At 41.3% G+C, this 13,609-nt stretch overlaps 1 protein-coding gene across 5 annotated transcripts in view; it reads left to right on the top strand.

The window, feature by feature from the left end:
- Positions 1–13,609, top strand: part of LOC148516719 (zona pellucida sperm-binding protein 3 receptor-like) — a 230,671-nt gene that overhangs the window by 106,211 nt on the left and 110,851 nt on the right. For all 5 annotated transcript variants that reach the window (XM_088479583.1, XM_088479581.1, XM_088479582.1 and 2 more), the window contains 2 exons: positions 20–116; positions 4,384–4,460. In XM_088479583.1, the coding sequence (XP_088335709.1) occupies positions 20–116; positions 4,384–4,460 (174 nt within the window). The remainder of the gene's footprint in view (positions 1–19; positions 117–4,383; positions 4,461–13,609) is intronic.

The following is a 13,609-nucleotide window of genomic DNA, read 5'->3' as shown; positions in this document are numbered from 1 at the left end:
TATACTTTGTCTCATGCAGCAATAACATGTGGGAATCCAGGACCCATCCCTAATGGATACATGTTTCATGGAGGGTTCTTATTTGATGCTACAATATACTATAGATGTGATAAAGGGTGAGTATAATTAGCTTCATAGATTAATTTACTTACTGATGATTTAGAAGTATTTTACAGTTACAGTAAGCTGCATATGGACTGATAAGCTCTGAAAAATTCTACCTAACCAGTATAAATCTAAAATATACATTACTACCCCCCCCCACACACACACACACAGACACACACATATATAGTAAAGCTAAAATAAAGACATGACACTTGATTTCCAGTTAAAGGTCAGTAATTTATTAATCTATTAATGACGGTTAAATAATTCAGGATGACAGAGAAAGCATTGTTGATGATCAGCACACAGAAATGAAGATATGCCAGTGGGGAATGCCTCTGCCCTTCATGTAGACTGCATTGTAAGTAAGAGCCACTCCTTCCCACTGGGACAGATTGACTATACCTCATGGACAAATCCTGGTCCCCTCTCAGGAGCAGGACCCCTCACCTTACTTACAAAGATGAAACAGAAGAAACTGTAGCAATCAAGCAGATGAATATGAAGAGGCTACTACAATTCCACATCAGCCACAGATTGAACTACAGATATCTGCAACATCAAGCTGACAGAAAATGGGCCACCATGGATTTAACCTTCCAACTCAGCATATCAGTAACAAAAGGGCTATGTGGACGGTATGCGTTCAGCATCCCGGTGGTCTGGATGTCGACGCTTACATTACCGATTCCATGTGAACACCTATAGACCAACTGAGGAACAATGTCAAATCATTAAACAACGCTGGATATCATCCAATTCAGACTCAATGTGGAGGATGAGAATAATGCCCTTGCATTCACTAAATCAAATCCACCTAGTGGACAACCAACCACGCTTTGCTATCCATCGATGACCCAACAAAACTTCAGGTAGTAACCCAGCTTAAAGTAAAAAAACAAACCAAAAGCTTCAGGGTGCCCGCAGCCAATGAGGCCCCTTGAGGAAAAATGTTGTCAAATCCCTACAATGCTCCCAGTAAAACAGTGACAAACAACTGGGTTACCCAACATTAGAAATGCAAACCGCCTACAGCCACACAGCAGGCCACTGAGAATTTGCTAACAGGGGGTGGGGATACCAGTAAAAAGGAGGCTGCACAGAGCTGAGGGAAAAGAAGAAAAAAAAGTTCCCTAGTCAGGCCCTACAAGGACACAAGCCATCGGTGGCAGTGAGTGCAGCAAAGTTTTTTCTCCCTCCTGTGCAAGGGGGAACAATGCCCAGCCCAATCACATCACTCAGTTCTACCCCCTTCTTTGACTGACATGCCACTTAGCCCTGCCACTAATTCTCCTCCATTTTCTTGATTGGTTCATTGCACAGTCATCAAAGGTGCAAATCATCTATGGCTTTCATCTATGGTTTCTTGCCATCAATGTAAATCACTTATGGCACCATCAATGGTGCACCATTTGATGGCAATCACAAGATATAGAACCCTCTACTTTTCTGACCAAATGAACAGTACAAATTCCTCCCTAACCTATCTTGATAGGCTGCCTCACTCAAACTAAACTGCCATTAAAATAATGCCCTGAAAACTTTTTTGAAAGCACTCCATCACTTATAAAATAAGGAAAGGGGACTATAGGACTTGATCAACTCTCACAAGCTCTGTTCATCGTCAGTTTTGGTAAGTTTGCCTTGTGCACTGCACCTGCTTCTTACCACAGAGATCAATGTACTCTACAGTACATGAGCATCAGATTCTTCTCCATTCCTTGTTAAGAAATATTGAGTATTGAGACAGGGACAGCATCTCATTAAGACTCACTTTCATGTTAATAATCCTGAGTAAATTCACTGCAGCATATAATTAATATATGAATTTTAGAATTATATACTCCATGCAATAATTGCGCAGTGTCAGGATATACTTAGAGGATTGTTCTGTGAGACAGCGTCAGTAACATACTTATACTGATCAATATACCAACGCTATTCACTCCATGGTGCATGTCAAGCACACGGCTTGCTGTCTGCTGAATAAGTTTTGAGAGCATTAAGACATGAAGACGGCATGGTGTTACTAGTACCTAATATATGCAGCCGCTCAGTATCTCAACAGCACTGACCCATATGACAGGGACAGCGCGTGACTGTGATTTATTCAAGTGAATTCTACCCTCAGGAATCAACTACATATGATAATAAATATATGAAACCTACAGCTGTATATCTGATATACTTAATGTGCAGCAGTTGATGAATATGACATTGTCAGCGGTATACTAACATTGATTAATATCTTTACACCTTTGATTAACCCAGTTAAGACCATACTACATTGAGTACGATTGCTGTTAGTTTTATATCATATATGCAGATGATCATGGGTGTACAAACACAGAGTTGTATTCTAGACACACCGGATACTTAGTGGCTCTGCGGTTGGACAGTGTCGTATGACTCAGGCAGGGACACAATTATATTAACATCAATTCCTGTCCTATTACTGTCCATGTCATTTAGATTATCAGAGAGCAGTCTTATGTTCAAGGCTCCAAGATCAATAACACATATACCATTAGGTGTTTAAGACCAACAGGATCTTTATAATAAAACATCATTCAGAACCTATTTAACAAAATATTTTGCGAGTGGAGCAAATCCTTTCCAATTAGAATTTATTGTATTAGAATAGATTTATTTAATAACTTTCTTTCTGTGTCCAATTATTTATTATCATCTACAACATATTGTGACAATCCACATCATAGTCCTTGTAGTGGATTGGGTTCTGATAGGACTATCAATCATAGACAGTACTATCATTATTTGCAACACACTGTGGCTATAAGTCAACACAGATAGTTACATTTAGGCATTCACTCTGTAACATTTATCTATTGGGAGTCTGACACATGATAATAATGTTGCAACTATTGAGAAGTATATAGAACCTTAATTGCAGTCTCTCCCATAATCTATTACAAATGATTCTATTAATTTCATATTAATCACACAGCGTGACATAGAGTTTTTTATTGACACTTTTTCTATTGTCTAGTCCACACTATATATGATTGTTTATAGTCTTGAAACAATCTGTTTCCTTTTAATATTTCGCTGTTCATTTCTGTATAATATATGTTTATTGTAAGATTAATTAAAAGTTATGTGTTAATTCATTTTGTGCGCTTGGAAAAGACATTCTCTTCTTTCTGTATATTCTCATGTGCCTCTCATTGTTATCAGGTGGCACCCCCTACATTAATATAATATCATAATTTAGATTTACTGCTAATTTGAAGTATATGGGGTTTATCAAAAATTTGTGCATTACAATCATTAACTAGCGCAGGAATCTTCCTTTTTTCTTCTTGTTAAGAAAGAACAGGGCAGTCAAATTAAAAGATGCTAGTGTACACATAGCTTTTCTTGTAAGCTGCAGTTTGTAAACTTCAAAGTCAGAGTGATGAGAAATGTTGTTTTTCAGTAGTGTACTGTAGGTCAAGGGTAGCTTCCACAATTTCCTTATTTTAGCCAAATTAAATCTAAGACACCAACATGTAAAAAACATAACAGTGAATTTGGGTAGAGAACTGGGAGACAAATATCTAACATCCTAAAAATTACAATTTGCTCTTAAATAAAGTATTGTTAACCTTTATATAGAACCTACATATTACACAGCTCATTACAATAAAATATTTAATCATTCACATCAGTTGCTGCCCAGTAGTTTACAAACCATATTCCTTATCACACGAACACCCACACAACTTAATTTAGTCAGGAGACAGTTAACTTACCAATATGTTTTTGGAACCAGGGCACCCAGAGGAAATCCTCAAACAAAGGAATAACATATACTGTCCATAACTGTAGTGCCTTGGTAAAAAGGGCACATCTAACTCCATTGTTGTAGGGCCCAGAGCTCTTCAAGCTGTTTTCCTTTTAATAACATGTATTTTATAAAGTTACAGCTGTGGTTCAAGTAACACTAAGCAGGTTTATCTGTGCTCCCAATCTTTAAAATTATTCTAAACTACTTTCCAAATTACCTATAACACTATACTTCTTACACTATTATATCTCACCTGGATAGTCACTAGAGTAAGGGTGATTTGTTTTCATCAGATCAACCTCACTGTAAATAAAATAATTAAATGTATATTAACAAACACATTATAAGCTATATTGTATATTGTTAACTAGTATAAATAATGTTGTGTATGTAATACTGGTGATTATTTGTGTCTTGTTACTCACAATTAATGACCAATCATGAGTTATCTCAGGCAGATTCAAGTGTTTCTCTATATCATTTAGGTACAGAATGAAATACATAAGTTCTAGGAGATGTCAGTTAAATGGATCTTGGACGTTGCCTATTCCTGAATGTAAAGGTACAGTAAAGTACAAACAATGGTCATTGTTAATTCAGCATCTTAGTGAATTAAAATACTTAGCATAAATCATATATCAGTGATTAATCAGTGGTTCAATGATAATTATTGCACCCATCTATAACCTGTAATACCAAGCACACCAATCATGAATAAAAAAATATATTATAATAAATCATAATAATAATAATTTATATAGCGCTTTTCTCCTGGAGGACTCAAAGTCACTTTACAGACATCAGAAAACATGGTACATTGTTCAAGGATTAGGTATTGCAGAAAATAGAAAACCACTCAGAGATAATTAAAAACAACCAAAACCTAGAGAGCACAATAAGCATATTGCAGGGTTGGTGCAGACATTTTGAGAAATAACTTCCATGGGTTATATATTCTACCAACAAAAGGTACTAGATGAGGCAGCCATCTTGGGCACACTACGTAGGAATACCCAGAGTGGAATAGGGTATGCCTAGAAGAGATGACACAAAATGGGGGGTTTCAGCATCCTAATGCTAGGAGTAAGGTCCCACCATAATCATCAGGTCCATGTATTTTTCATCCCATCCACGAGTGTACCAGGTGAGGCAGCCATGGTGGGCGCACTACGAAGGCAATGTGGGAGATAAACTGTACAAGGACCCAAGGCATATAAGGGAAAGATGATGTGTGTGGAAGTTAGATATACCCAGTATGAGTAGATCTATGTAAAGTACATCCTGCCCATGGAGGATTCACTTCATTGGAGGTATAACGTGCTGGCATATCATACAAAAAAAACAGTGATGCCGTTTGGACATGATGTATTCAAGTGACTGAAACATTTGTAATATAATACATCCTGAATGAATAGATCCACATGTTTGTTCATCCTGCCCAAGAAAAAAACATCCAAGGCAGCCATCTTGGGCGCACTGTGTAGGTTACATCTGGCAGGGTGTGCAAGTAGCGGAAGTATAACATCCAGGCGGAGAGAAAATAAAAATAATAAATGAGAAGCTAAATACAAAGGTATAAAAGGCCATCTTAAAAGACTAATGACAGCATTATAAGGTAAAAACTAGGGATGTGCAGGCTCGGTTCTACTCGGTTCCGTTCGGTTCTTTTTACCGGATCTTATTGGGTTTCAGCTGTCACGAGTTTTGGATAGCCAATAAGATTCGGTAAAAAGAACCGAACGGAACCGAGTAGAACCGAGCCTGCACATCCCTAGTAAAAACCATGTTAAAGTTAATCAGAAAATAATGATGTAAACTGTAAGAGGTAGCATGACTGCACCTAGCATTTCCCTAGTTTGAGTGTGAGAGATTGTCGCATCCAGAAGTTTGTTGAGTGCGATTGGGATGCAGCATGAGACTGCCCCCAAACCCAGTCTAAGGGTGGGGGTTGAATTGAAGGTTGGAGTGGTAGCATTCCTGAGCTGCAGTGTTTGAGAAATTGTTCCATTTTGGTTTAGAAAGTAGTTCAAAGTCCAAATCCAGTTCAAACTCCAGTTCTAACTCCATGCTTCAGATGACATTCTTAAGATGCTGGTTAAGATAGCAGGCCAAACTTTTGCAGGCTTTCAAATGATTCGGCTTTCAAATATTACAGAAATGTATAGCATGAAAGGAACAACTAAGGAAATAAAAAACAATTAACACAGTTGGTCTGGGACATGAAGGCTCGCCAGAAAAATGCAATGTTAGGGGCCCATTGATGAAGGGGTGTAGCCAGCCAACAGAGGGCCAGAATGACAAAAGAAATAGCTGATTCATCTCATCTGAGTAATTCTTCTTTACTTTTGATACAGTGAAAGTAACGTGGCTTTCATTTTAGATAGTGCGAATCCTCTCTTCAGCAACTTTCCATCAAATGCATTGGTATTGCTGCATGCAATTCTGCTAGGTATTGCAAACAGATTACCCTTCTAAAGCAGAGCATTCTAAAGCTGGACATACCACCCAACTGTCTTCGTAGTCCATCTTATAAGTGGCCCACCAGATTCAGGACATATGGCAGACTGTCCTGCTCTCTTCTAACTGACCTTGCAACTTTCACTATCTGTTGCTGCAATTTATGGGCCTGATTCAGACCCGCTAGCAAGCGCATAGCACTCACAAGTGGGTCAATGGCCGGGCAGTGCGCACGCGCGAGCCCCGGAGCGAGTGAGAAATTCACTCACTCCGGGGCTCGCTACAAATGGGGCGGCTGTCGATGTTGATCGACAGCTCACCCCGTTTTGTAGGCAGGTCAGGGAGGTGGCTTGCTAAATGGAGGTTTTCCTGAAGGAACACCTGCCATTTGGGGGTGGCCCTACTGACATCACGAGTGATGTCAGTAGTGAGCTTTCGGCTCTATTAGAGCCTGAAGCTCACTGGGGCTTGCAGCAGATGAGACCCTACCACAAGGGTCTCATTGCAAGCCCGATTGTCGCGATGGTCGGGACCATCGCGACCATCATCTGGCCACTCGCTAAAGCTGTGGGTGGTCACCCACAGCTTAGCGAGCGGCCAGAAGGCCGGTCAAAAAAAAAATGCCCTTCAGACCTGCGAGCTGCCTCAGGCAGCGAGCAGTTCTGAATCAGGGCCTATGTCTTAAACGTGGGAGGCTGAAGTGAAGACTTGGGAGGCATGGATAAAGTTGGGAGGCTTGACTTCCTCATGTGTGAGGTGAGGAGTTAGAGGAGCTGTACAGGATGATGGGCCCAAAGGTGAGGACAGGAATGCAATGTCTTTATTAACAACGAGTAGGAATGAGAACTGAAAATAATGATGCTGTATAGATGAGCAAAATCGGGTTGGGACCAATGATGCTGGATTCTTGAGTGGATTTGACTGGTAAGGTTAAACTGAAGAGCTGGGGTAGGATGCTGTGATCCGCTGGTCTAGGAGCAGCGCACTAAGTGGAGGAAGAGCGTTAGGTGACAGTGTCCAACATGGCTGCACCCATACTGTGGTCTCCAACCTCAGCACCAGCTGGGAGCGATGTGCAGAGTCAGTGGACCTCTGTGATATCCGAGAGTGATGCACAGTGTGAGCAGACCTCAGCACTAGCCTGGACAGGCTCTGGAGAGGTAAGAAGGTGGTTTTATGTGTCTGGAGATTGACAGGGAAAAGCTGCTGCAGGTGTAAGCCACAGAGCAGGGAATCAAACATTTCCCCCTTCAACAGCACCACAGCGGGTGCTACTGGTCTCTCACTACCAAGAGACTAGTAATGATACTGCCTTTGAACCTCTATACACCCCTGCCTATACCTTCAGATATCCTGCCTATAAACCTCTAAGGATGACGCTATTTGGCGTATGCAGTTATACAGTAAATAAAGACTCCAGACCTAGAACCTGTGGATCCAAAGCACAAAGTATTATTCAAGTAAAAGTACAGTCAGTTACACGCTAGTTATAAGTACAATTTAGCGCAAAGGAATTATACAGACCCAAGTACAGTTATACATACGCAGCGCTCTGGACCAGATGTAGGCATCAGCAAGAAACCCCTCTTCAATCAGCATTCAGCACGAAGACTAGAAACCCAGGGTCAGAGCACACATACTGTATTTATACCCCCTGAAATAAACAACAAAATAGAGAAGTTTGTTGCTAATACCATTGGTCCTAAAGGAGAGGGCATATGTTACAAGGCATCTAACAGGTTGGTTCAAATAGACACAGTCCAGCCTCTAACAACTGGTGGTCTCTGGTTTCCCGCCTCATGCAAATCGTAACAGTAGGTCATATAATGTACATTTCGTTGCTTGAAGTCCCTGCAGTCCATAAGTTGAGAATGCATGTTGCGATCTCTACATCGATGTTACCGGAATACTGTTGAGAGAGTACGCATCAGTACAATACCAAACATGACTTATTTATCGCGTATAAAACCTTAGTTACAAAATAATCTTTATTTCATAGCAATTATAGTAAATGTGCATACTATACATCTTATACCTTAAAGCTTATGGAACCTTGTATGTGAATATGTAATGTGTGGGTATGTGGGGTTTGATGTAAAGACGCTAGTTAACTTGGGGCAGATGCATGTGCATGAAGCTAATATTCAGCGTTTTCATACAGGATCTTATGCATTCGCTAATATGCGACAAGTTAACAGCGCAATTGTGCGTATTAATGTGTGTATGAGAAATGGTGAAAGATGCAAATGCATGATGCTATTAGTAATATCGCCACATGTACTAAAGGGTGAGTTTATCTAAAATGGTGCTTGGGCGGCCAGTCGCAAAATGGCGTCTTGCGATTTCGTTTCCAAGATGGCGTCTTGCGGCCAGTCGCAAGATGGCATCGCTGCGATTCAATTTTAAACTGATCTTGTCTCAGCCAATAATCCAACTTCGACAGTCCACCCTTTGATAGTGAACAACATACTATCACAGTCTGATTTTAAAATATAATCTTTAGGCTTACATTTATATACTATTTAGTGTTATTATGGGATGGCACAAGGTGGTTCTTAATCCATCAATAATGTGTCTCTGAGTGGGGACATAAAACTACTATTATAGGCACACCGCGGATCTTGGAAGATCGTGTGAAAGGTGTGGGGATACACCAGTCCTATAAAGGTAGTCTTGACGGGGAAATTTGAGACTTTATATTATCTGAGGTGTTTTAAAATAACATTTCAATAATACATTCTATGCATGTCTAAATATAATACATTAAATGATGGTATTTCCTAGTTCAGGGTTGTAATGCAGTTCTGTATTTACCTCAGTATTCATACTGACCACCATCGTAATTTCGTTCTTTTGTTTTACTCTATTTTTACATTTTGCACACTTCAACACAATAGGAACACACCAGACACATATGCCAATTATTATAATGGCAATCAGCATAAGGATTAAGAATTTGCCTATGCTGGCGACCACTTCCTGGACCCATTCCCCTAGACCTGAGAACCATTTCACTGGGTTCAGCATGAAACCCATCCTTCTATCTTCTCCCCTACTTCAGCCACTGAAGCATTATGGTTCTTATGAAATTCCCATTTTAGCTGCAGAATTTCATCCATTTTTCTGTCTATCATCTACTTGGGGTCGCTGGTATCATTGGTGACATAGGTGCAACATTTTACTCCAAATTGGGTGGCCAAAGTTACGCAGTACCCTCCAGTAACAGCAGTTAAATAATTTAACACTAGCCTGTGTTGCACCAGTTCTTTCTTGTACGCTTGCAATTCTCTCCCTGTATACCTGAATGTGTCATCGTACATCTCGGTGATATTATCTATTAATTTAGCAAGTTCCTGAATATATCTAAAATTTAATGTACCCCGAGCGATCCTGGTGGGATCCAATGTGACTAAAACTTGAAAAACAGTTGTCTCACTAATTAACTGATTGGCTTTGTGCATGTCACCAGGTATCATATTTCGTTTGCCTCTCTGTTCATATTGTGTGTGAAGATATGGTGATGGTGTGTTTTTATGTATACCAAGCATTTCAACATGTGTGAGGGTCATAACTTCTGGGACTACTCTTCCCAGGTAACACAAACCTTTGGAACTCGGGGAGAGTCACTTATACGCTTTTCTTCCACATATAAAATATACATTATCAGGGAGAACATAAGGAATGGTATGCATCATTATCATTAAGCACATTTCCCTTGCAAACAATCCTATTTCTGAGTCTTCCATCTGGTACATGCAAGTTTCTGGCTGTATTATTTTAGCACAATAACCATCTGGCACCTTAACAATAATTTCTTTGGTGGAACTCAATGCATACCGGTACCTAAAATGTCTCCCACTAGATTTAATTGAGCATAACAGATATTGGTTTATGGACTCATTATCAGCTCTTTGTGAGAAGGTCATCATCTGATTATTCCCTGTCACTTCCCAACTCCCTGTTTATTGGGGTTGGTTATGTTTAAACACAAAAGTGATCTATCTACTTGGAATTTGTAGAGTTTGAAATGAGGTGGTTTGGATGAGAGGAATTTTCCATCCAATGTTATCCCTTTTTGTAATTCTAAAATTTCCGTGATATTCAGTGGAAATGGCACCAACCCTACATTATGCTGTCCCTGTGGCACTTGTGAACACACCCAAGAATCAGTTTGATTTAACACTTTGCCTACCATGCTATAACAATCCTCTAAAGGATACCCACCACAGTACGGGTTATATTTAGGCTGGCACCGTTGGATACAGTTCTCATCAACTAGGGACCCACAAAGCTCACAAATACAGGAATCTTCAGATGATAAACCTCCACACCATCCCCGAGTATCCAGAATAACAGCTCTCTTAACAATAACAGTACTAAGATTGGTAAGACACTCCCCTGGTTGGCATTGCACTCCTTCTGACTCCACTCCATCAGCACTGCCATCAACTCCCCTCTCCACAATCGGTCCCCCTTCATAGAAACCGGACATTCCCGTACCGACCAGGATGGTGAACACTCTAAAAGAGAATATGAAAATGAACACAGCAGGCTCATCCATTGCCACAACAAGACCTGCAAATTTCTTTTAGTTCAGGTATCTCACTACGACCTTTTCAATCCTCCCAGAACAAGTTCGCGATCGACAGGTCCACGCTGTCACACTTGTCTCCGACTTGTTTTTCCACTGGTTGATTGACCTTTTTGCAGTGAGTGGAATGGACCCAGGTATCTCTCTCAGCCACCTTCAAAGATGTAGTACTTATCAGCAGCACCTGGTACGGACCTTCCAACCGATCAGTCAAACAACCTGAACGTAAGAAATTTCTGATCATAACATATTCTCCTTGTTCAACATCATGACAGTTAGTTTCAGGCATATCATTGGACAACAATTTCAGTTTCTGCTGCTGTTGTTTTAACTGTTTACTCATTGATATAAGATACTTTACAGTTACCTAGTTGTTACCCTTCAAGTCTTCCTGTGGACTTATAATCAAATGAGGTTGTCTACCGAACAGTATTTCAAATGGGGACAGATTTAGAGGGGGTCTAGGAGTGGTCCTTATACTATGTAGGACCAAAGGTAATGCTTCTGGCCATCCTAGTCCAGTCTCTGCCATGATTTTGCTCAACTTATTTTTAATAGTCCCGTTCCTCCTCTCTACCTTGGCACTGGCTTGCGGTCGGTAGGGGGTGTGAAGTCGACTATTAATACCCATCAGATTACACATATTTTGAAAAACATCACCTGTGAAATGAGTACCCCTGTCACTCTCAATGATTTTAGGGATACCGTATCTGCATACAAATTCCTGAACTATTTTCTTGGCAGTAAATGCAGCAGTATTAGTGGCCGCTGGGTAGGCCTCAACCCAATTCGAAAATACATCAGTGCACACTAATACATACTTAAGATTCCTGCAGGGTGGTAATTGGATGAAATCTATTTGTATCACCTGGAAAGGTCCATTAGTCGGTGGAATGTGGGACGGTTCGGTAGGGATTGCTTTCCCTATGTTCTTCCTCAAGCAGGTCAGACAGGACATTGCTATCTTTTCTGCTTGTGAAGAAAAACCTGGTGCACACCAGTATGCTCTCACCAACATGCACATACCTTGCTTTCCCAGATGAGTCAGACCGTGAGCTACCTCAGCCAGGCTGGGGTAATATGCCTTGGGGGCTACTGGTTTACCTTGTCCGTCCCTCCAGAGCCCGGAGGACTCTTGCCACATCCCTTAGACTTCCAAATGGACTTTTCCTGGATTGAACACAAATTTTGCATCTCAATTAATTTCAGCATATCAATTGTTTGGAAAGACATAATTTTTTCAGTGGGAGAAAACATTTTAACCCTGCTGCCCATTTTGCAGCTTCATCAGCTCTGTTGTTGCCCAGTGACACCGAATCATCCTCACATGTATGGGCTTTACACTTAATTACTGCCACCACTTAGGGCAGTTGGATTGCTAGTAAAAGATGTTTTATGTGTCGGGAATGTGCAACTGGTGTGCCTGCTGCTGTTATAAACTTTCTCAGATGCCATAGAGCCCCGAAATCGTGCACCACCCCAAATGCATACCTCGAGTCAGTGTAAATGTTAGCAGATTTGCCTGCTGCCAGTTCACACACTCTAGTTAGTGCTACTAACTCTGCCACTTGGGCTGAGTGAGGAGGACCAAGAGGTTTAGCTTCTATGATGTCTGTGTCATTTACAACAGCGTAACCTGTACATAATTCACCTGTGTCTGTTTGTCTATGACAACTCCCATCCGTGTAAATAGTCACATCTACATTCTCTAAAGGTGTGTCGTGTATGTCAGGTCTAGCAGTAAAGGTCTGATTCAGATATTCCATACAATCGTGTGTATCATTATGTCCACTGAACTCACCTCCCGCCAGCAACCCGTCTCCTTCCACCCTTTGTACATCATGTTGTACATATAGTAAATACGTTGCTGGATTCAGCTTGCTGCAACGTTTAATAGTGATGTTTGCAGGTGCGATCAGAGCTAGTGCCCATTTGGTAAACCTAGCCGAAGAGACGTGTCTGGTTTGAGCAGAGTTCAGCAGAGCAGATACAGCATGGGGAGTGTATAAAATCATATCATGACCCAATACTACGTCCTCACTTTTACTCACCAATAGAGTGGTAGCTGCTACACTTCTCAAACAGGTGGGGAGTGATCTCACCACAGTGTCCAATTGGGCAGTGTAGTATGCTACGGGCCTACTGGCATCACCATGTTTTTGTGTAAGGACACCTGCAGCACAACCATCGTCTTCCGTACAATACAATAAAAAGGTTTTTCATAGTCAGGTATTCCCAATGCAGGTGCTTTTGTCAGACTATCCTTAAGATTAGGGAAAGCCTGCTCTGATTCTTCTGTGTGTATGACACGATAGGGCTTTGAGGAAGAGATGAAGGGGGTCATTCAGACCCGGTCGTTAGCGCCGATGTGCTCAGACCGGGTCGATGGCCCCCCACTGAGCATGCGCACAATGGCGCCAGCGCCGTCGTGCGCATGCGTGAGACCCGCTACGACCGACAGCGCCGATCGTAGCGGGTCTCGATCCAAAGGGGGCGAGCTGTCGATGTTGATTGACAGCTCGCCCCATTTGGAAGGCGGGCTGGGGGGGTGGCAGCCCAAATGGAGGCATTTCCATGGGAATGCCTACCATTTGGGGGAGGCCCCACTGACATCACTAGTGATGTCAGTGGAGAGCTTCAAGCTCAGACAGAGCCAGAAGCTC

The sequence above is a fragment of the Taudactylus pleione genome, unplaced genomic scaffold, assembly GCF_031769625.1.
Source record: "Taudactylus pleione unplaced genomic scaffold, aTauple2 ptg000242l, whole genome shotgun sequence".
Taxonomy (NCBI): Eukaryota; Metazoa; Chordata; class Amphibia; order Anura; family Myobatrachidae; genus Taudactylus; species Taudactylus pleione.
Note: the sequence above shows the minus strand (reverse complement) of the source record. Positions and strands in the feature narration are given on the sequence as shown.